Raw genomic sequence first — 20,694 nt, 5'->3', positions numbered from 1 at the left:
GCCATGTGCAGGTTCAAAACACATGAATGTCCAGTTCAAGTGCCCTTTTTCATGGCAAACTCCGTAAACTTCTTGGACGCAGGGAATATGAAGCATGAGAGAGCGGGGGACAGGAGAGAACCTGAAGGCAATGATAGCCTTGTAAAACTTCTAGGACTACCACAATTTGTTAAATATTAATTGCTACTTTAAGGATAGCCTGCTTCTGTCAGAAACCATACAACATGTAAAGATTAAACTGCAGTTCTTAAAAGGTAGAATGCTAATATATTCCTCTGCTTAACTCCTGACTCATTCTAATAAGTGAATCAGCTTAACCAGCAGGAGAGTGTTTAAAGCGGGAGTGTCACCATAAAAATCAAATTTCAACAGCAACTGGTCTGAGTGTATTAAGTGATAAAGATGCTAATCCTGCATTCAAAACTTTTTCTGCTGTTATGATTTGGAGTTATCACATACTTTAGGAGCACTGGCTCTAGTGCCAAAGAGTTGCATGCTGGGGGTTCTTTGTATCTATAATATATTCCTCCTTTTCCATTTATTTCCCTGCCAGCTGCTTATCTGAAACCTGATCCCCTACTCACTTGCGTTTACAAGCAAGGCTGAGGTGACTCAGCAATTGGAGGAGAAAAAAAAAAAAGTAAAGGGCAGAAATGACATCAAGATTTAGCCTAAACTGTGGGCAAAAGACTCTGTGCAGAGAACGCTCAGTAACGAACATTCCGTACAGATCACCTGGCAGAACTTAAAGGGGTTCTGTAGAGTCCTGCAATAAGCAAAAGCAGACACATACTTGGGGCTTCTATCAGCCCCCTGTAGCAGGTATGTCCCACACCCTCCTCCTCTGATCACCAGTTCACCACCGCTGGCACCAGTCAATTATTCGTCTAACAAGACAAATAATGTGCACTGCGTAGGTGCAGAGTATGCCCACATTGGACGGAGCTTGTAGTGTGTGTGCCAGAGCAGTGTGGTCACACTCATACACTTAAAGAGAACCCGAGGTGTGTTTGTCAAATCTTAATAGGACACAGAGGTATGTTCTGTGTACAATGACCTGCCTCCGTGTCCTTCTATTGTTCCTCCAGCCCCCAGCCCCCTGCTGTCCCCCTTTAAAAAAAGCGCCAGGCTAGCGACAATCTGCTTGTCACTAGCCTGCTATTTACCTGCACTTGTCACTCATCACCGCTCCCCCGCCTCCTGTATTGCACGACTCCCCCACCTGCGTCCCTTCCCTCCCTGCCTCTGTGAGCTTGCTCTAATCGGAAGCTAAGTCGCAACCTAGGAAGTTCGCGGATTGGCTTCCAATTGGAGAAAAGCAGGTCGTTGTACACAGAACATGCCTCTGTGTCCTATTAAGATTTGACAAACACACCTCGGGTTTGGGTTCTAAGAATCCAAATAGCACACAGAGGCTGGGTCTGCATATAATCACCAGCTTCTGTTGCTATACTGTTCCCCCCCCCAGGTCCCCCTGCGCTCTGCTGTTCCCCATAAATCAAACGCTGTGCTGGCGACACGCAGCATGTCAGCAGCCGGCTGTTTACCTCTGAAGTGTCAGTCTCTGCCGCTCCCCCGCCTCGTCCATAGCGCAGCTCCCCGCCTGTGTCCCCTCCCTCCAATCAGCGGTATGGGAAGAGATGCAGGCGGGGAGCTGCGCTATGGAGGAGGCGGGGGAGCGGCGAGAGCGACACTTCAGAGGTAAACAGCCGGCTGGTGACAAGCTGCGTGTCGCTAGCACGGCAGTTTCTTTTGGAGGGGACAGCAGAGCGCAGGGGGAGCCTGGGGGGGGGGGGGGAACAGTATAGCAACAGAGGCTGGTGATTATATGCAGAAGCAGCCTCTGTGTGCTAATTGGATTCTTGGAACCCACCTCGGGTTCTCTTTAAAGGGAAGGTTGACGCAGTTAAAAAATCCAAATCCACTTACCTGGCGCTTCCTCCAGCTCGTGGCAGGCAGGACGTGCCCTTGGCGCCGCTCTGCAGTCTCCCGGTGTTCTTCTGCGGCCGACCCGACCTGGCCAGGCCAGCTTGGGCTCTTCTGCGCTCCAAAAGGCGCCTCACGGGAGTGCGCTGACATCATCGGACGTCCTCCGGGCTGTACTGCGCAGGCGCAGTAGGCGTACCACCGGAGACCAGTGGGAGCGGAGCCGAGGGCACGTCCTGCCTACCATGGGCTGGAGGAAGCCCCAGGTAAATGGATTTTTTTTTTATTGTACCTCGGATCTTCCCTTTAAGGGAGAGCAATTGGCAGCATTCAGAGGTTTCCCCCTACTGATGAAAGTGTGAAACTTTTTCTATTTTTTTTTTTTTTAAACCTTTAAGTATACTTTATAAAGTATAAATTATAAATATGATTCTTACCAAATGGCCAATTTAGTGACACTATAAGCATTTCTCTATTAAAGAGAGATAAAACTCTGACATAACTGTATGCGTAATAAAAAGAACACTTTTTTTAAAAGTTATTTGCTTTTGTGCACAATATTATGGTATCTTAAAAAGTGAGGAAGTCGCTCCAACCACCAATAAATAGATCATTATCTCAATGCCTGTACATATAAATCATACATAGACCCAGATCGCCTAATACCATGGAGCATGTGTGTCTCTGAAAATGTAGATCTCAATCTGTCAGTATGGTGCTCAACAGTATTAAACAGTAAGGAGATCCACAGTCTCCATAAGAAATATATAAATGCAGAGGGGCAAATAAGTTGTCAGGATCCGCACCGTCTAAAATCCTCATTTATTTATAGCTCTTTAAAAATCCAGGGCAAGCATTGAAAAAGTGTGTGCCGGGTCGCCATGACACACGGCGTTTCAGGACATAGTTCCTTCCTCAGATGGAGTCAGAGCACACTGACGGCGTGTGTTCTGAAGCCATCTGAGGAAGGAACTATGTTCTGAAACGCCGTGTGTCATGGCGACCCGGTACACACTTTTTCAATGTTTGCCCTGGATTTTTAAAGAGCTATAAATAAATGAAAATTTTAGACGGTGCGGATCCTGACAACTTATTTGCAACTGTTCCCTGTATACTCCAGGGGTGATCACTGCACGTCATTGCCCATCGGTGCTGTCACAATCGAAGATTTATAAATACAGAGGGGCTGCAGCACACAACAGGAAAACAGTGACAGCGGCTCTTGGTTACGCCTTAACGCGCTTAAGCTCACCAACTGCTCCAAAGTGTTCCTAATCTGGTAAATCCTACTCTAACCATGCATTGCTAGTTCATCAAAAGTCTAATGGGAACTAATCCAAAAATCCAAGAGTCAACTAATGGGAGAAAAGGAAATTAAAAACACCTCACCTTCCACTAGCTACCAAATGAACTCTCTGAACATGTGTAATCCACTCATTTATATGCTTAACTGTGCTAGAGGTGGGTGTGGTTGTGCAGGCTCAAAAGGGAAAATTATAATAGTGGATTACACATGTTCAGAGAGTTCATTCTGGCCCCTCTGTATTTATATATACTGTTGAGCCCCATACTGACAGATTGATAAGTAATATCTGTTTACAAATTCCTAAAGTACAGTTTATCTGCTCTGAAAGCTGTCATTGCATTGTATCGCATAGCTGCTGAATTTATATATTAAAATATATCTAGTTTTCAATTCTTAAGTTCTTTCTGTTTCTCAGCTCAGTACAGCTTTGTTTCGGCAGTTTGTTAATGTTTACTAAATGTATCTGACAAAGGAATGTAAACAAAAGAGAAAGACATCACCTCTTCCGATGTGGCCAGAAGTTGCCCACTGAAGCAAAGAGCTTTCCACTAAAGCCCAAAGTGAATGCTGTTCTGCTATATTTTTTTGTGGTAGCAGATTGATGTTGTAAATAATCTTTTAGAACAAAGAGGAAATGCTGAGTTTTATACCACTTTACCGGTGATATCACAAAGGAAACTTCAATGCAAGAGCCAATTCAAGTAGACTGAAAACGTGTCACTACAAACCTATGCTTGATATGCCAATAAGGAGAATAACACTGCTTACATACAATCCACAAAGTGCTTTATGCCTTTCACAGTGGGACGATGCGTTTGATGCAATGTTAAGGTCGCATAACATGCCCCTAATACAATGCATTGAAAGACTATAACTTTGCATGGTTTATAGTTCTTTGCATGGCTGCATGTTAAAAAAGTGAATGTAGACTTGTTTCAGAGTCTCTTTAAGTGACCTGTAATCTCCGTGGATACACCTGATGCTCCGGGATGGAAGAAAGCCAATGAATCCTTATTACACTTGCCCCCACTGATTCCCCATGCCTTAGTTAGAATAGAAATTAATTCATGCAGAATTATTTCAGGCAAAAACGGAGCTAGAGACTCTAATGTGGAGAACAGATGTCTTGCCAGGGTAATTTTAGCAATGCCACAGGAATATTCCTTCCGCTTCATAGTTGTCAATCTGTCCAAGTTAATAAATAGGAATGCATGGATTGTTTGCCATGATCTAAAGCACCAGTGCCAACAAAACCAAATGTGGTAATAACATGAACTGTTAAATAACTCCGAGACCCTCAAAAATGCTTAAATTCACCAGGAATGCATTCTAAGGCACAATAAGATTCACAGAACATTATTGAAGGAAATTATTCTAAATAGGCTTTTAAAGGGGTACTGAAGGGGGGGGGGGGGGATGTAGAAAGTTGAACTTACCTGGGGCTTCTATTGGTCCAACGCAGACGTCCTGTGCCCACGCAGCCACTCACCGATGCTCCAGTCCCCGCCTTCGGTTCACTTCTGGAATTTTTAAGTTGGAAACCACTGCGGCCCCGTCCTCGCTCCCGCTGATGTCACCGGGAGTGTACGGCGCAGGCCCAGTACGGTCTGCGCCTGTGCAGCATGCTTCCGGTGACATCAGTGGGAGAGAGGACGCGGCCCCTAACAGATCCTCTTCTAAGTCCCGAAGTCGGGCTTAATGCGCAGGCCAGGCTGTATGTGTCCTACAGCTTGTACCCGTGGCTGGGATCGCTGCGCATGATGTAGTGATATAATACGCTTGCGCAGTGCGCTCCCGGCCACCGGTGCAAGCTGTAGGATGCACGCAGCCCGGCCTGCGCAGTAAGCACAACTCCAGCGACTTAGAAGAGGATCCCGGGGGCTCTTAGGTAAGATAAGTGGGGCATAGAGAAACAGGGGGAGCTGTAGGCATCAGGGCAGGTGATAGTAAATGGCTGCTCCCCCTGTTTTTCTTTTTTTCACATCTGGTATCCTTTAAATTCAAGAGATCAGCAAAACTACATACTTTGGATTCAAAGGACTCCTCCGCAGGCTCAGCATAGCCATCTGCAATAAGCAAGTTTCTTATGCTGACTTCCTCCAGATTCTCAAAATGGCGGTAGACGTCCACATGCAGGATGCTGTGTACGATGGAGAAGACTTTCACCATGAGTGTACAGCCACTAACTAAGGAGTGGAACTTGCTGCTGGCTGCGTGACTCCACTGTTCACCATAGATCATGGACTTGGCTGATGGGCGCATCTTGCAGATCTTGAACTCCAGAGCCTGAATGAAAGTGAACATAAATGATGATTTGTGCAAGTGGAGTTGGACAGATATTAGGAACTAGGAGTATGGTAACTGAGGCAAAGATATAGGCCTGAAACACACCAGAGGAGTTTTTCTGAGCGTTTTGAGTTTTTAAATCTGCTGCTAATGTTATCCTATGTGTCTGTGCACATTGGAGCAATGAGGTTTTGTAAAAAAACCCATAGCATTACATTGGGAAGAGCTTTTAGAGGTTTCAAAACCTCTTGCCAATGTAATGCTATGGGGTTTTTTACAAAACCTCATTGCTCCAGTGTGCACAGACACATAGGATAACATTAGCAGCAGATATAAAAACTCAAAACGCTCAGAAAAACTCCTCTGGTGTGTTTCAGGCCATACTGTATGCAAGTAGCAATTAATGAGAATGTAAGAGACCCATGTGCATTTGACTCGAGAAACAGAAGGGGATGCCCAATCTCCCATGTGGAGACCGGCTAGTGTCGGCAATGCTGTATTATATTCACCTCTGCCCTGGCTGGCTTGTGAATGGGTTGGGTGGGGGACTAGACCTGGAGAGAAGGCATAGAGGCAGCATGGTGGCTTAGTAGTCAGCACTCTTGCCTTGCACCGCTGGCTCCCCAGTTCGAATCCCAGCCAGGGCACTATCTGCACTGAGTTTATACATACACTGCATGATACAGACATATACTATAGTAGGGATTGGATTGTGAGCCCCTCTGAGGGAAAGTTAGTGACAAAACGATATATTCTGTACAGCACTGCGGAAGATGTCGGCGCTATATAAATACTAAAGAATATATTTTTTCCACTGTAATTATAGTATATTGGTAAGTTTATCAATAGTCTACTATCTGCTTTTCTGGGCGCCCAAATTTCCAGGCGGCCTTTTTTGATGTACGCCTCTCCCCGTTCCTGAAGTGTTCCTATGTTGAGACCATTTATTTACCCATTTGTGCTGTGTCCTGAGTCCCAGTTGGAGAAGGTCATTAGGCCGCCACTCCCACCACTGCATAAAACTGGTGGAGGATGTCAGGGCCGGTTCTAACTACAATGGGCCCCTGGGCAAAAGTAACTGGGGAGGGGGGCGCCTCTAGCAATGCCCCCACTGCAGCCTCCAAGCCGACTCCTAGGACCCGTCCCACCGTGCTCCCAGCCACACACGTAGGTGTCCATCATATGTCCCTAAAAGCATTGTTGGGGACCCCATTCTTCCCCTCCTCCTTTCCCTTACAAATCCAGACTTTACACACATTGGGGTCTTACCTAATCCAAGCAGGGCATAGGAGGCAGCACCATGCTTTACACTCCTCATTCCCTGCAGGCATGTATGGGGTCACCATAGCTGGAGGGGGCACACACCTTGGGGACCTCTACAGACTCTCTGGGGCCCTGGGGCAATTGCCCACTTTGCATCTATGAAAGCGCCGGCCCTGGAGGACGCTAGCATTGAGGACTGCACTGCAGTCAGCACCACAGGATATGGTGAATGTAAAAGTTACAGCACTTTGTAACCAGGTTGTGTGAGTATCTCTCAGCAACCTTTTATGTTACATTTTTGTACTACACTTAAAAGATACCAGAAGTGACATGTGACACGATGAGAGACGTGTGTATGTTCCCCCTCTGCCCTTATTTATCCCGGGAAAGTTGTGTGACTTCTCTAAACTAAAGAACTCTGTCCTATCCCCCCCCCCCCCCCATCCCCCCCATTAAAGCCTTAGTTTGCTCATTGCTACTGCTAATTACAGCAGTCCTTATCTGCCTGCTCTTTCTGTGTACTACAAGTTGCGGAAGTGGGGTAATAAAAGCCTCTAACAAACATTTAAATGTCAAAAGAAGAAGTAGAATGGACTTTTTTTAATTAGCATGCATTTTTAATGTGCTGTTGAGATGCCCTGGGGGCAAAAAATGCTGCCCAGTTCACTTTAATCCACAATGTGTAGCAAGCACCAATGGGAGAGAGTTATCACAGACGTGCTAAGACTCCAGTGATCTGCGCACATAAGATCCCTTAGTTGCAAAAGTCCAGAACGAGTTAGCACCGTCTCCAGTAAAAATGTGCTCTTTATTAGTAATAGGTTAAAACAGCATGATGTCACACAGCTGAAAGGAGTGTGACATGCTGTTTTAACCTATTACTAATAAAAGAGAACATTTTTACTGGAGACGGCGCTGACTTGTTCTGGACTTTTGCCCGATTCACTTCAACGTGCATTCTCTCTATGGTCTGATATTACCAAGGTGAAAGTTGAAACTACTTTACCGGCCATGTAGTTGAAAAAACTTCTTGCTTCTGCACAAGCGGAAACAACACTATGCACAACATGTCCGCATTCAGGAGAAAAATGTCCTTCAAACGACATTGCACACACGTGGCCGACTGCACGATATCTGCTGAACGGATTGGGCAAAATACCAGATGTTGGTCGCTCGTTATTGGGCTACATTTTTGCACTTGGTTGTTGTCCAATACGGCAAAATTTGTCATTTGTCGAAAGCATGTGTACAAGGGCTTTAGTGTTCTTCAAGCATTGTTAATCAATGATCTTGTTTAACTGGCTTAAGCACCCAGGAGAGAACTAAAAGAAGGTATATCAAAAATCTCAATTCTTCTAACCTGAAAAGGAAGATCCAGAAGCACACTGGGAATTTCCCTTAGTAAGTTTAGAAGCACTTTTGACTGGTTACCATAATCCACAAAGAACACCTGGAAAATAGCAAGAAAAAAAAGAAAGAAATGTACATAAATTCACCAGTGAAAGCCATAAGTTTTCACAATATTCATGAGGGAACATGTAATTATAACTTCAGCAGACCTGAAAAGATCTAAAGAAATGTCATTAAAAGTTCTGCTTTAAAGAAACTCTGTAACAAAAATTTCATCCTGTTTTCTACCATCCTACAAGTTCCTAAACCTATTCTAATGTGCTCTGGCTTACTGCAGCACTTTATACTATTACCATCTCTGTAATAAATCAACTTATCTTTCCCCTGTCAGACTTGTCGCCCTGTGTCTAGAAGGCTGCCAACTCTTCAGTGTTGATCTGCTATGTACGCCCCCCTCCAGGCCCCTCTATGCACATACGTACGTGCGTGTTATTTACATTAGCCAGCTTTTCTCTGCTCTCTTATCTTTGCCAAGCTGGATAAATCCTCTGTTGTTAAAGGAGTCACATACTGAGGAATTACAGACACCGGGCAGAGCTGTCTGCAGGAAGAAACAATCAGCCTGTCACTCTTCAGTGGGTGAGAGCTGCAGGGGGAAAGAAACATACAAATGATCTCTTGAGATTCAAAAGGAAAGCTGTATACAGCCTGCTTGAGTATGGATGTATTTTCTATGTGTGGACCTGCTGTACATCAACCTACTTCCTGTTTTGGTGGCTATTTTGTTTGTTTATAAATAAACTTTTTAAAACTGTTTTTGACTACTTTTAATGCGGCGGGGAGCGGCGAAATTGTAACAGAGGGGAATAGGAGATGTACCCAAACGCACTGGTATGTTTACTTTTGTGCGATTTTAAAAATACAGATTCTCTTTAAAGAAAACCGGTAATGAGAAAAACCTTCCCTGGGGGGTACTCACCTTGGGTGGGGGAAGCTTCCGGATGCTTTCGAGGCTTCCCCGGTCCTCCTCGGTCCCACAGCGGTGGCGAAAATCCTTCCGTCACGGCGGGGATGTAAATATTTCCTCCCGGGCTCCAGCGCAGTATCTGCTCTCCGCCTCGGAGATGGGCGGAAATAGCAGATCGCTGTCAGGCCGCTACACCTGTGCAGTACAGCGGACCTGACGGAGATCGGCTATGTTCACCTATCTCCATGTGGAGAGCCGCAACAGCGCCCCCGCTGGAGCCAGGAAAGGTAAATAAATCAGCGCTTATCAGGCTTGTCGAGGGAGGTTTGCCGGACACTTCGGGGAGCCAGCGCTGGACTGCCTGCAGCTACAGCGGAGGGGGAAGCGTCATTGGGATCCTGAGGCTTCCCCCTACCGAGGCGAGTACCCCCCAGGGGACTTTTTTTTGTTACAGGTTCACTTTAGAGTGAACCAGAGACATATATACTGCTGTACTTATACTTAAAGGGAAGGTCCGAGGTATTTAAAAAATCTACTTACCTGGGGCTTCCTCCAGCCTTTTGCAGTCGTCCTGTGTCCTTGCCGCAGTCCCGCTCCTCGCCGGTGGCTCCCGGTCCCCTCCGGTGCAAGATGCCTACTGAGCTCCAGCGTGCAGCTTACGGAGTCGCACAGATGTCATACGTACTGTACATGGCGCAGTACAGTCCAGACGACGTCAGTGCGACTCCGTGAGCCGCACATTGGAGCGCAGAAAGATGCCGACCTGGCAAGGTCAGCATCTGCACCGGAGGGGACCGGGAGCCTCTGGAGCTGCGGCAAGGGCACATGTTGGCTGCCAGGGGCTGGAGGAAGCCCCAGATCAGCAGATTTTGATTTTTAAACACCTTGGACCTCCCCTATAAATGGCGCTTCCTCCAGCTACATGTGGTCAGTCCGTGGGCTGCCTCATCGTCCTCCCCGGCCGATCCCTTGTCCCGTGATAGCTACCGTTCCCTAATTCAAATGAAGTGTTCTGCGCACGCGCCCCCTTCCCCTGAAGCTGGGAGTGCTCTGTGCAGGCATAGAAAGCTTGCAGCTGCGGGAGCGTGACGGGGGCGTGTGTGGCCCGGCCAAGCATGCGCAGAAAACCACAACTGGCCCCTACTGAAGAAGATACCGGAGGCTACCATGGGACAACGAAGCAGCCAGGGAGGACAGCAAAGAAGCCCACGGACCACACGGGGCTGGAGAAAGCCTCAGGTAAGTATAAATATACCAGTGTGTACCATCTCAGGTACACTAAGATTTGGATAGTAGTAAATTAAAGTATTCATAGTCAAAGAAATCTGCAACTTTCCAATGGCTCCAATTAAAACTCAATCATTTTATTAAATTGCAAAGCAGGATAGACAAAAGACTGACGTGTTAGACAGCGATGTGTTTTAAAGGACAACTGAAGTGAGAGGGATATGGAGGCTGCCATACTCATTTCCTTTTAAGCAATACCAGTTGCCTGGCAGTCCTGCTGATCCTCTGCCTGTAATACTTTTAGCCATAGACCCTGAACAAGCATGCAGCAGTTCAGGTGTAGCTGACATTATTGTTAGATCTGACAAGTGTTTTGAGTGTTATTCAGACACTACTGAAGCCAAATAGAACAGCAGGGCTGCCAGGCAACTGATATTGTTTAAAAAGGAAATCAATATGGCAGCCTCTATATACGTCTAGCTTCAGGTTCCCTTTAAAGTGGACCTGAACTTAGAACTTTCTCTCTGCTCTAAAAGATACACAACAGCATGACCTTTAAAGAAAAACAATTTTTTTGTTACAGCTGATACAAATACTACAATAAACTTTTAGTATATCTGCTTCCAGCTTTAACATCCTGTGTTTAACCCTTTCGCGTTCCACGGTTTTTACAACTTAAAGTTCCTGACATTGACACTTTAGCTGTGTCGTTTGATACGGCAGTAACTTTAATTATCTATGCCATCTTAGTGATACATCTTGTTTTTTTTCAGTACAATCTAGGCTTTTTTGGGTAATATTTTTCTCCCAAAACTATTTTGTTTTATCGTCCATTTATGGGGAAAAATTAAGCGTAAATGCGGAAAACAAATTTGTTTCTTCATTTTTCACCCTTCCTAATTTTCACATCACACATCCCACAGTTTTAAAACATTTACAGATACATTATTTGGCCCTTCCCGATTAAAATGATTTGTACAGTGCCACGGAATATGTTGGCGCTTTATAAATAAAAATAATAATAATTTTAGTTCTGAGCATGTGGTGGACCGTCATCCCCAGTCTGCGCGTCTGTGGCGATCGAATGCGTTCACTAGGGCGACAGTTCTGGGGGCATAGAGCTGCACAGATGCATCACTAGGCAATGGCAGAGAGTTACATCTGTAGAGCATTGGGGCCTGAAACTTTCGCCCTAGTGATCGCATCTGATCGCTACTGGCGGCAGTCATTAAACATTTATAAACAGGCATAGGTATTGCAGGGGTTAATAATGGGTTAAGAGGCTAAGTTTGTGTTAAAAATTAATGAGGAATTTAAAAAAAAAAATACTTTTTATTTTATTGGGCCCACATCACTTTATTTATTTTTTTTTTAACTTTTCCATTTTATTTTTTTATTTTTGAATGATTTTCTTTATTGAATGATTTTTGCTATCATTCACAGGACAAATCACGTGACCGTGCGCGCAACGCGGCAAACGGCGGGATTTAATGCAGGTTCTACGTCCTGGAACACACAGGGGGACTAATTAGGACGTAGAGTCTACGTCCTGAAACCTTAAGCAATTAAAAGTTAGCTGCTCTGCTGTGGCAGCCAGCTGTCACAGCTGAGAGATCAAATTACAGTTGTGATGAGTCACAGATGAGGGGGAATTAGACAAGCTAAACTCTCTGAATACATACAGGGTGCATTTCTCTACGTTTTCCTTCTGTCCTGTGCAAGAGCTCAGGTCCACTTGAAGTCATAGCTAAACACAGACAGGATATATAGACATAGATATGTTTGAAATGTCTTCCCCCCACAGGAAATGAGGGAATGATTATTGGCTCTTTGTTGGGGAGATTTCAGCTAAATCCCAATTTCAGGCACAACAATATCATACGCGTCCTATGGGATAATATACTCTATGAATGTTCTGTAAAAAAAAAAATAAAAAAAAAAATACATCTTCTGAAAATAAAATAAATGTAATTAACACACTTGTTCATAAAGCCGCCGAAAACCACAGCTGCCCGCTCACTATCAGCATTCCAGCCAGTGCAAAGTATGAATCTGTAGGGGGGAGTGGCTTCGGCTGACAGAGCAATCACCCTCTCCCTTGATGTCAATCTGACCAAAGAGGAACAAGTGCTCCAGGCTGACTGTGAGAGCAATAGGGATGGCCAATGAGATACAAATAAGTTTAGATGCAGCATTACGCAAAATTTTGCATGCAAATTTATGAAGCTTGAAAATGGACCATCCAAATTCTACCTTGGCTGGGTTTGAGTGGTTTATTTTCAAGCTCTGTAAATTTGCATAACCCTGCATCATCAAATTGACCATCCCTAGGGAGAAAAACGCTGGTCTGCTGTAGAGGATGAATAAATTAGTGAACAGCTTTTTTTCTGATAAACAGAATTTTGTAGTCTTGAGATGTATAGGGGCATTAAAGTGTACCTGTAAAAAAAAAAAAAAAAAAAGTGCACCTAGGGAGTACTTAACTTGCCAGGGGGGAAGCCTCTTGATCCAAATGAGGCATGCCCCATCCTCTTCACAGCCCCCAAGGAGATCTTTGGGTTCACCCATCCTCTGCAGCAGAGGGGATCCATGGCCTTGACCCCTGAAGAGCTCCTTGTTGGGCGATTGTCAGGGTGTGTGCATGCATTAGCAACTCTCTCTGCAGTAGATTGGATCCAATCAGGCTCGACCATTTCCACCGGAGACCATGCGAAGAGCTGCACCGGCCCCATTATTTTCCCCGGGGCTGCTAGCGCTGGATTCCCTATGTGAAGAGGCTTCCCCTTGCCAAGGTGAGTACTCCACAGGGGCACTTTTTTTCCTAACAGGTTTTCTTTAACTTTGCTAAATTAGGGAGCACATTTGCCATTCCTTGTTGGAAAAAAAGCACATATCATTAATGATGCATTTCAGTCCATTTAGGTCATAATCATCAGCTCTGTGACTTACCACTGCCTCTTTTTGGGATATGTACAAGATTTGGGCTCTGTAGTACTCTGGATTGTCATAGTTTTTATAAGGAGCCAAGCACATGAGATCTGGGTGAGGCCGCACAGACAGAGGCTGCAGGTCCTGGCTCCTGATCTCAGCTGCTAGAGCTCCCAGCAAGTTTGAGTTTGGCTCATCAATACGGTAACCCCAGAAATGTCCGACTTCAACCACCTGTATAAAAAAAGACAAGTCACAGCTGTAAAGACGTGCAATCACTTTTCTTAATTAAAATATTTACTTTGAAAATGCCACAGTAATCTAGAGACCACACAATGGCCTCTATTCACTAAACTGTATAGCATTTTGTAATGCAGAAAACAGCCTATTTTATCAATCATCTTGCCAAATGCCAATTCACTAAACCGGTTACCACACTGAAAAGTACAATTACCGACTAGTGAGGTCAATTACTGGCTTGAGAGGTAAATATCTCAAGAAGAAGCAATTCACAAAGCGTAAAATAGCATTTGGTAAATGTAAAAAATATTTGGTATTCACCTCCAAATCTGACCAGCTGGTAACTTACAATCTACATGTAGTGAAGAGAACAGATGTGTACAGACAGCCAATGGGAAGAGGCAAACAGAACTGCTTCTCACCCAATTTGATCCGATGCACTGGTGGGCGTTATTTCAGAATGGCAGAGTAGGAAAAGGAGACATTTAAAAAGGATTTTCTGTATCCCTTTAGACGCGCATATCTATATACTGGTAAACAAAAAAGCTCCCTCTAGCATATATGCACACCTAAAGGGATGCTGGGGATGGACAAGACAGAACAAGTAATGGCTCATGCACACCACTAGTAAGAGAAGACGAACAGCTTCCTGCCCGACCTGATCAACAGCTGGTGAGACATTATTGAGCAGTGCTTAGTGAATTTAAGTGTAAAATACCAAATGCGATATTTAACCAACCTAAGTTTTCTTTCTTTTCTTTTTTTACCAAACTGCCCTTAACCTCCTTAGTGGTATGCCTGACGTTGGTGACGTCATGTACGATCCTCCTCATAGAGAAGACCGGAGCTGTGCGGGTAAGGCTGCGCCAATCGCTGGAGCCAGGCTGGGTAATGTATAAGCAGCTGGATTGGGGGGGATCAGAAGCGATCGGGGGTGCTGGCCACCAATACTAGCTAGCTTTGTGCTAGCTAAAGCTTTTGCAAGCATTCGATCTGTTAGATTTATACTGGGGGACTCTGAGGCTGCAAAACCTGAGCAGCGTAACGCTCAGGAGGTTAATGAATTGCGGCCAGTGTTAACTTTACAGGGTACCTGTAGGGAAAAAATGCCCTTACAGTGTACTAACCTTGGAAGGGGAAAGCCTCTTGATCTTCAAGCTTTCCTCGTCGTCCTCTGCAGGCCCATTCCAGTGCTGGGAACCCTGAAAGAGAGCTTGTCGACCACTCCCACATGCACACTAGCATGGAACCACTCCTCTTTCTTCAGAAAAATCCAGGCTGGATCGAGCCTGTACTACTGTGCAAGCCCCCTGCTCAGTAGCACAGACACTATCTGGCTCTGCTTTTTCTACTGAAGCCCAAGTGGGATGGTGCTACTGTGTAGGAAGGGAAGGCCACACTTCGGGGGCCCAAGCACTGGATTGGCCTAGCTGAGGACAGGGGAAGCCACTTAAGGATCCAGCGGCATTCCCCTCCCGAGGAAAGTATCTAAACTAAGCACAAACAAGCAACGTTCACATAAACCGAGCATGTAAACACAAACCATATAGCTAGGGGTTTTCAAATGTGACCATCTTAATCCGCTCAAAAGGACTGGAGCAGATGCAACTGGAATGGACTTCGCGTTTTTCACCTGACCAAAGGGGGAGGGTCTTCCAATTCAAGGTGTGGTGCACTACAGTACATAGGCGTGCCGTGTGTCAGTGTTGCTTGTACACCTGAGGAAGAGGGAAACCCAGAAACAAGTTTTCTGCAACAGTCTAGATAAGTGCGAGTTTATAAACGTCTTTTGAGTGCCTCCTTCATTGCTGTTCTGTCCAGACTGTAGTTAACCTGCACTAACATTAAAATAACAGCTGAATTGAAGTTGAAAGTCCTTGTAGGTCTCAATGACGCAAGACTTACCTCTGTAACACAGACAGACAACACGAGCCCTGTGATGGTTTCAGTGTTTTCATCAAGGCTATGGGAACCACGGAGCGTCTCTACTGTCTGTTTCTGAAAGTCCACAGTAACTCTGAAAAGCAAGGAGAAGAAAAATATGTATAAACAAGGTGAGTAAACATTAACACACCTACACTGTGCTTCCCTTTAAAGGACCGATGTGAGGATAAAAAGAATAGATCTACTTACCAGAGGCTTCCTCCAGCCCCTGGCGGCCGTCCTGTGCCCTCGCCCCAGCTCCGCCTCCAGAAGGTGGCCTGGGGTCCCCTCCGTTGCAGATGCTGATCTCCTGCGAATGCACGCCACTGTGCCACTGATGATCGTGCTCACATGGTTTGGAGCGTTCTGCACAGGTGCAGAAGTACTGAGCCTGCGCAGAACACTCCAGACCACATGAGTGCGGTCATGAGCGGAGCACCGCGCTGAAGAAGCCAACCTGGTGAGGTCGCCATCTGCAACGGAAGGGACCCTGGGCCACCGGCTGGAACCGGAGCTAGGCCAAGGGCACAGGATGGCTACCAGAGGCAGGAGAAAGCCCCAGGTCAGTCGTCTTTTTTTTTTTTATTTAGCTCGGACCTTCCTTTTAAGGAACCTACCAACTACATTCTCTAACAATTCACAACAGATCATTAGTAGCATGGTACTCACTGCTGGTAATGCCTTAAAGGATACCCGAAGTGACATGTGACATGATGAGATAGACGTGTATAAACAGTGCCTAGCACACAAATAACTATGCTGTGTTCCTTTTTTTTCTTTCTCTGCCTGAAAGAGTTAAATATCAGGTATGTACAGTTGTGTTCAACTGTTATTCAACCCTCACTGAAATTGAGTGTTTTAGCCAGTTTGACATTTATTTTGATCATTTCAGTCATCTTGTTTACAATTAAATCAAAGATGCACTTGTAAGTCAGACAAATATAACATAACATTTATAATGAAATAACCACAAATGTCTTTTCTGTGCTCACATCATTATCAGTTTTATTCAACCCCCAAGTGACATTCATTCTTAGTACTTAGTACAACATCATTTTCCAGTTATAACAGCTTTTAAACGTGAAGCATAGCTTGACACAAGTGTCTTCAGCGATCTACGGCTATCTTAGCCCATTCTTCATGGGCAAAAGTCACATTCTTAGGCTTGTGCACTGCAACTGCTTTAAGTCCCAACAGAAGTTCTCAATCGGATTGAAGTCTGGTGACTGCGATGGCCACTCCAAACTGTTCCAGCCTTTAATCTGCAACCATGCTGTAGTGGACTTGGTGGTATGCTTGGGATCATTGTCCTGTTGAAAGGTCCAACGTCTCCCAAGCCTCAGGTTTGTGATGGACTACATCACATTTTCATCCAATATCCCCTGGTACTGAAGAGAATTCATGGTACCTTGCACACGCTGAAGCTTCCCTGTACCTGCAGAAGCAAAACAGCCCCAAAGCATGATTGCCGCCCCCCCCCCCCCCCCCGTAATTTTGTTTCATCAGTCCACAGAACACTACCACAAAAGTAAAAAAAAAAAAAAAAAGGCTCTGGTTCTTCAGTGACCACAGCCTGTTGTCCGCAATCCGTTGAAGGCAGCCAGGGAGATGATAGGCACTGTGTTGTAGCCTTCATACTTCAGTTTTTAAAAGTATGCCAGAAAGTTACAATAAGACAGCCAAGAAAGTACTGTAGCCGCAAATCCACAGCCTAAATAATGTGAATTATCCCTGTTCTGTGTCTAGTGCCATTATCTTCAGCCACAAGCAGCTTCCAAACAGGCAAACACAGAAAGCAGACATTTATGAGGATATAGAAATAACGGAATACACTATAGTAAGCACATAGGAAAAAAAGGGAAAAAAAATGCTGCATTTATTTGAGCTCTAAATTCAGAAAGCGCCAGTTCACACTACAGGTAAAAAAAAAAAGTTTAACAGAATGCAGTTAAATGCAAAAATAGACGGTAAGTGCATCCTATGTTATCACCAGAACACAAATGCACAGCGCAATCAACTGAAGCAAATGCAAAATGCCCACCTGCTGCATGTTTCTGCAGCTGCTAAACACAAAACGCTAACTGCAAACACGAATCGGATGCAATGCTAGCCTATGGGAACAGACAGCGTCTGTGTTTTTGAAACACATTACCTGGTCATTTTCAAAGCAGGAAGGACCTCTCCGGCATCTTCCTCGATAATCTCAGCAGGATGGACAGTCAAAGGCAAAGGAACTTTCAGCTGGGCCATCTTTAGTGCTAAATGCACTGCCGTAAGAGTCTTGAACCTCTCTGTGGGGTTGCGGGAGAATTCCACAAAAGCTCTAAAAGAGAACCATAAAATACAAAGATAGATTTTGGCTCTTAATGAACAAACAGCAGGAGGATGAGCGAAAATGTAGGGACAAAAAATAATTCTGAACTCTCCTACAGTAAAATCTTATCTCAAGCTGTCTCACTGTTTACTACAGTCTGTGAAAACAGACTGTATTCAATTTACTGGGTCGAAGAGCTCACAGAAGTTCTTTAGCATAGATAATAGGGATGATCAATGAGATGCTAATACTTCCAAGTTGATGCAAATGTATGCACTTTTCTATGCAAATAAAAGCAGTTTGAAAATGGACCAATCACTTTAAACCTAGGTTTAAATTGATTGGTCCATTTCAAACTGCATATCTTTGCAAAAAAAAAAAAAAAAAAATCTGCATACATTTGCATCAACTCAGAAATATAATCTCATTGATCATTCTTAATAGATAACCACTATTAAGATAACCAGTTTTTCTTAACACCTCATGTACTGGAAAACTATTTGAGACTCTTCTACTAATGATCTATATTTTTTTCTGCTATACTACACAATCAACTCATTATCTCATAAGTTTATTTTTGGTTTAAGTTTGCTTTAAAGAGAACCCAAGGTGGATTTGAAGAATGCTATCAGGACACAGAGGTTGGTTCTGCATACTATCACCAGCCTCTGTGTCTGTACTGTGTCCCCCCAGTGCTCTGCTGTCCCCCATAAAAAAACTATGCACCTTGACGCTAGCTGACTGTTTATCTTAATGCTGCCAGTCACCGCCACACCCCCACTTCCTCTATATCGCGACTCCCGACCTGCATCCCTTCCCTCCCTGCCTCCATAAGCTGATTTGAGGGAAGGGACGAAGGCGGGGAGCGGTGGGTGAATGGCAGCATTAAGGTAAACAGCCAGCTAGCAACAAGGTGCATGTCTCTAGCATGGCGTTGTTTTTAATGGGGGACAGCAGAGCACTCAGGGACACAGTACAGACACAGAGGCTGGTGATAGTATGCAGAACCAACCTCTGTAACCTAATAGCATTCTTCAAACTCACCTCGGGTTCTCTTAAAGCAAACCGGTTCAGAAAAAAGGTTCACTCCTGGCTGTATCCGAAGGCACTAACCAAAATCCAATATGGCACGCACCTACCCAGTAACACAGAGAAGCCCCATGGTACTGCACAAGTGTGGGTGATACCTGTGCCTGTGCAGTGTAGCTGTGATTAAGAAGAGGGCGGGGAGAAGGAGCTTCAGAGAAATCTTTGATCATTTGGAAATTTTCAAAAGTAGTAGACGACCAGCACTGGAAGACTTTTCAGTTGATTTTTTTTATTCACTTCAAATAGTGAACAAAAGTAAGCCAAACATGTGTAAGCCAGGGGTGTTAAACTCAAATACAAAGTGGCACGAAATTGTACACTGGGAACTAGTCACGGGTCGAAATTGTACACTGGGACCTAGCTGCGGGCTGAAATTGTACACTAGTCGTGGGCCAAGCTCAATGTCTACTGACTACCTTCCTCCCTTATAAAAGTTCTCTCGTGTCTAGCAGTCCTCCCTACCCTATACAGTTCCCTGGTGTCTAGAGACCCCCACCCTCCCCTATACAGTTTTAGTGCTTTCCCCCACCTCCTCACATGGCTTCCCTGGTGTTCTAGGGCTTCACCTCCAATATAGCTTCCCTGGTGGCCTAGAGAGGGCCAAACATAATGCAAAGTGGGAAAACAACTTTAAATGGGTCTGAGGGCCTAAGAGTTTGACATGTATTGTATAAGCCATTAGATTTAATTACAGGAAGTGCATAATTATTAGGCAAGTTGCATTTTTGAGGAATAATTTTATTATTGAACAACCACCATGTTCTCAATGAACCCAAAAAACTCATTAATATCAAAGCTGAATATTTTGGAAAGTAGTTTTTAGTTTTAGCTATTTTAGGGGGATATCTGTGTTTGCAGGTGACTATTACTGTGCATAATTATTAAGCAACTTAAAAAACAAATATATACCCATTTCAATTATTTATTTTTACCAGTGAAACCAATATAACATCTCAACATTTACAAATATACATTTCTGACATTCAAAATAAAACAAAAACAAATCAGTGACCAATATAGCCACCTTTCAAAAGCCTGCCATCCATGGATTCTGTCAGTGTTTTGATCTGTTCACCACTAACATTGCGTGCAGCAGCAACCACAGCCTCCCAGACACTGTTCAGAGAGGTGTACTGTTTTCCCTCCTTGTAAATCTCACATTTTATGATGGACCACAGGTTCTCAATGGGGTTCAGATCGGGTGAACAAGGAGGCCATGTCATTAGTTTTTCTTCTTTTATACCCTTTCTTGCCAGCCACGCTGTGGAGTACTTGGACGCATGTGATGGAGCATTGTCCTGCATAAAAATCATGTTTTTCTTGAAGGATGCAGACTTCTTCCTGTACCACTGCTTGAAGAAGGGGTCTTCCAGAAACTGGCAGTAGGACTGGGAGTTGAGCTTGACTCCATCCTCAAGCCGAAAAGGCCACACAAGCTCATCTTTGATGATACCAGCCCAAACCAGTACTCCACCTCAACCTTGCTGGCGTCTGAGTCGGACTGGAGCTCTCTGCCCTTTACCAATCCAGAAACGGGCCCATCCATCTGGCCCATCAAGACTCACTCATTTCATCAGTCCATAAAACCTTAGAAAAATCAGTCTTGAGATATTTCTTGGCCCAGTCTTGACATTTCAGCTTGTGTGTCTTGTTCAGTGGTGGTCATCTTTCAGCCTCTTACCTTGGCCATGTCTCTGAGTATTGCACACCTTGTGCTTTTGGGCACTCCAGTGATGATGCAGCTCTGAAATATGGGCAAACTGGTGGCAAACGGCATCTTGGCAGCTGCACGCTTGACTTTTCTCAGTTCATGGGCAGTTATTTTGCACCTTGGTTTTTCCACACGCTTCTTGCGACCCCGTTGACGATTTTGAA

The 20,694-nt window shown here is 44.7% G+C and overlaps 1 protein-coding gene across 1 annotated transcript in view; it reads right to left on the bottom strand.

Annotated features, from left to right (window-relative positions):
- Positions 1-20,694, bottom strand: part of TDRD9 (tudor domain containing 9) — a 261,914-nt gene that overhangs the window by 63,574 nt on the left and 177,646 nt on the right. Inside the window, exons 24-28 of the mRNA XM_068254351.1 lie at positions 17,569-17,739; positions 15,399-15,510; positions 13,275-13,487; positions 8,142-8,231; positions 5,258-5,518 (exon numbers count right to left, since the gene is read on the bottom strand). Of these exons, the coding sequence (XP_068110452.1) occupies positions 5,258-5,518; positions 8,142-8,231; positions 13,275-13,487; positions 15,399-15,510; positions 17,569-17,739 (847 nt within the window). The remainder of the gene's footprint in view (positions 1-5,257; positions 5,519-8,141; positions 8,232-13,274; positions 13,488-15,398; positions 15,511-17,568; positions 17,740-20,694) is intronic.

The sequence above is a fragment of the Hyperolius riggenbachi genome, chromosome 9, assembly GCF_040937935.1.
Source record: "Hyperolius riggenbachi isolate aHypRig1 chromosome 9, aHypRig1.pri, whole genome shotgun sequence".
NCBI classification, from domain to species: Eukaryota; Metazoa; Chordata; class Amphibia; order Anura; family Hyperoliidae; genus Hyperolius; species Hyperolius riggenbachi.
This window is presented reverse-complemented; position numbering and strand designations above follow the sequence as displayed.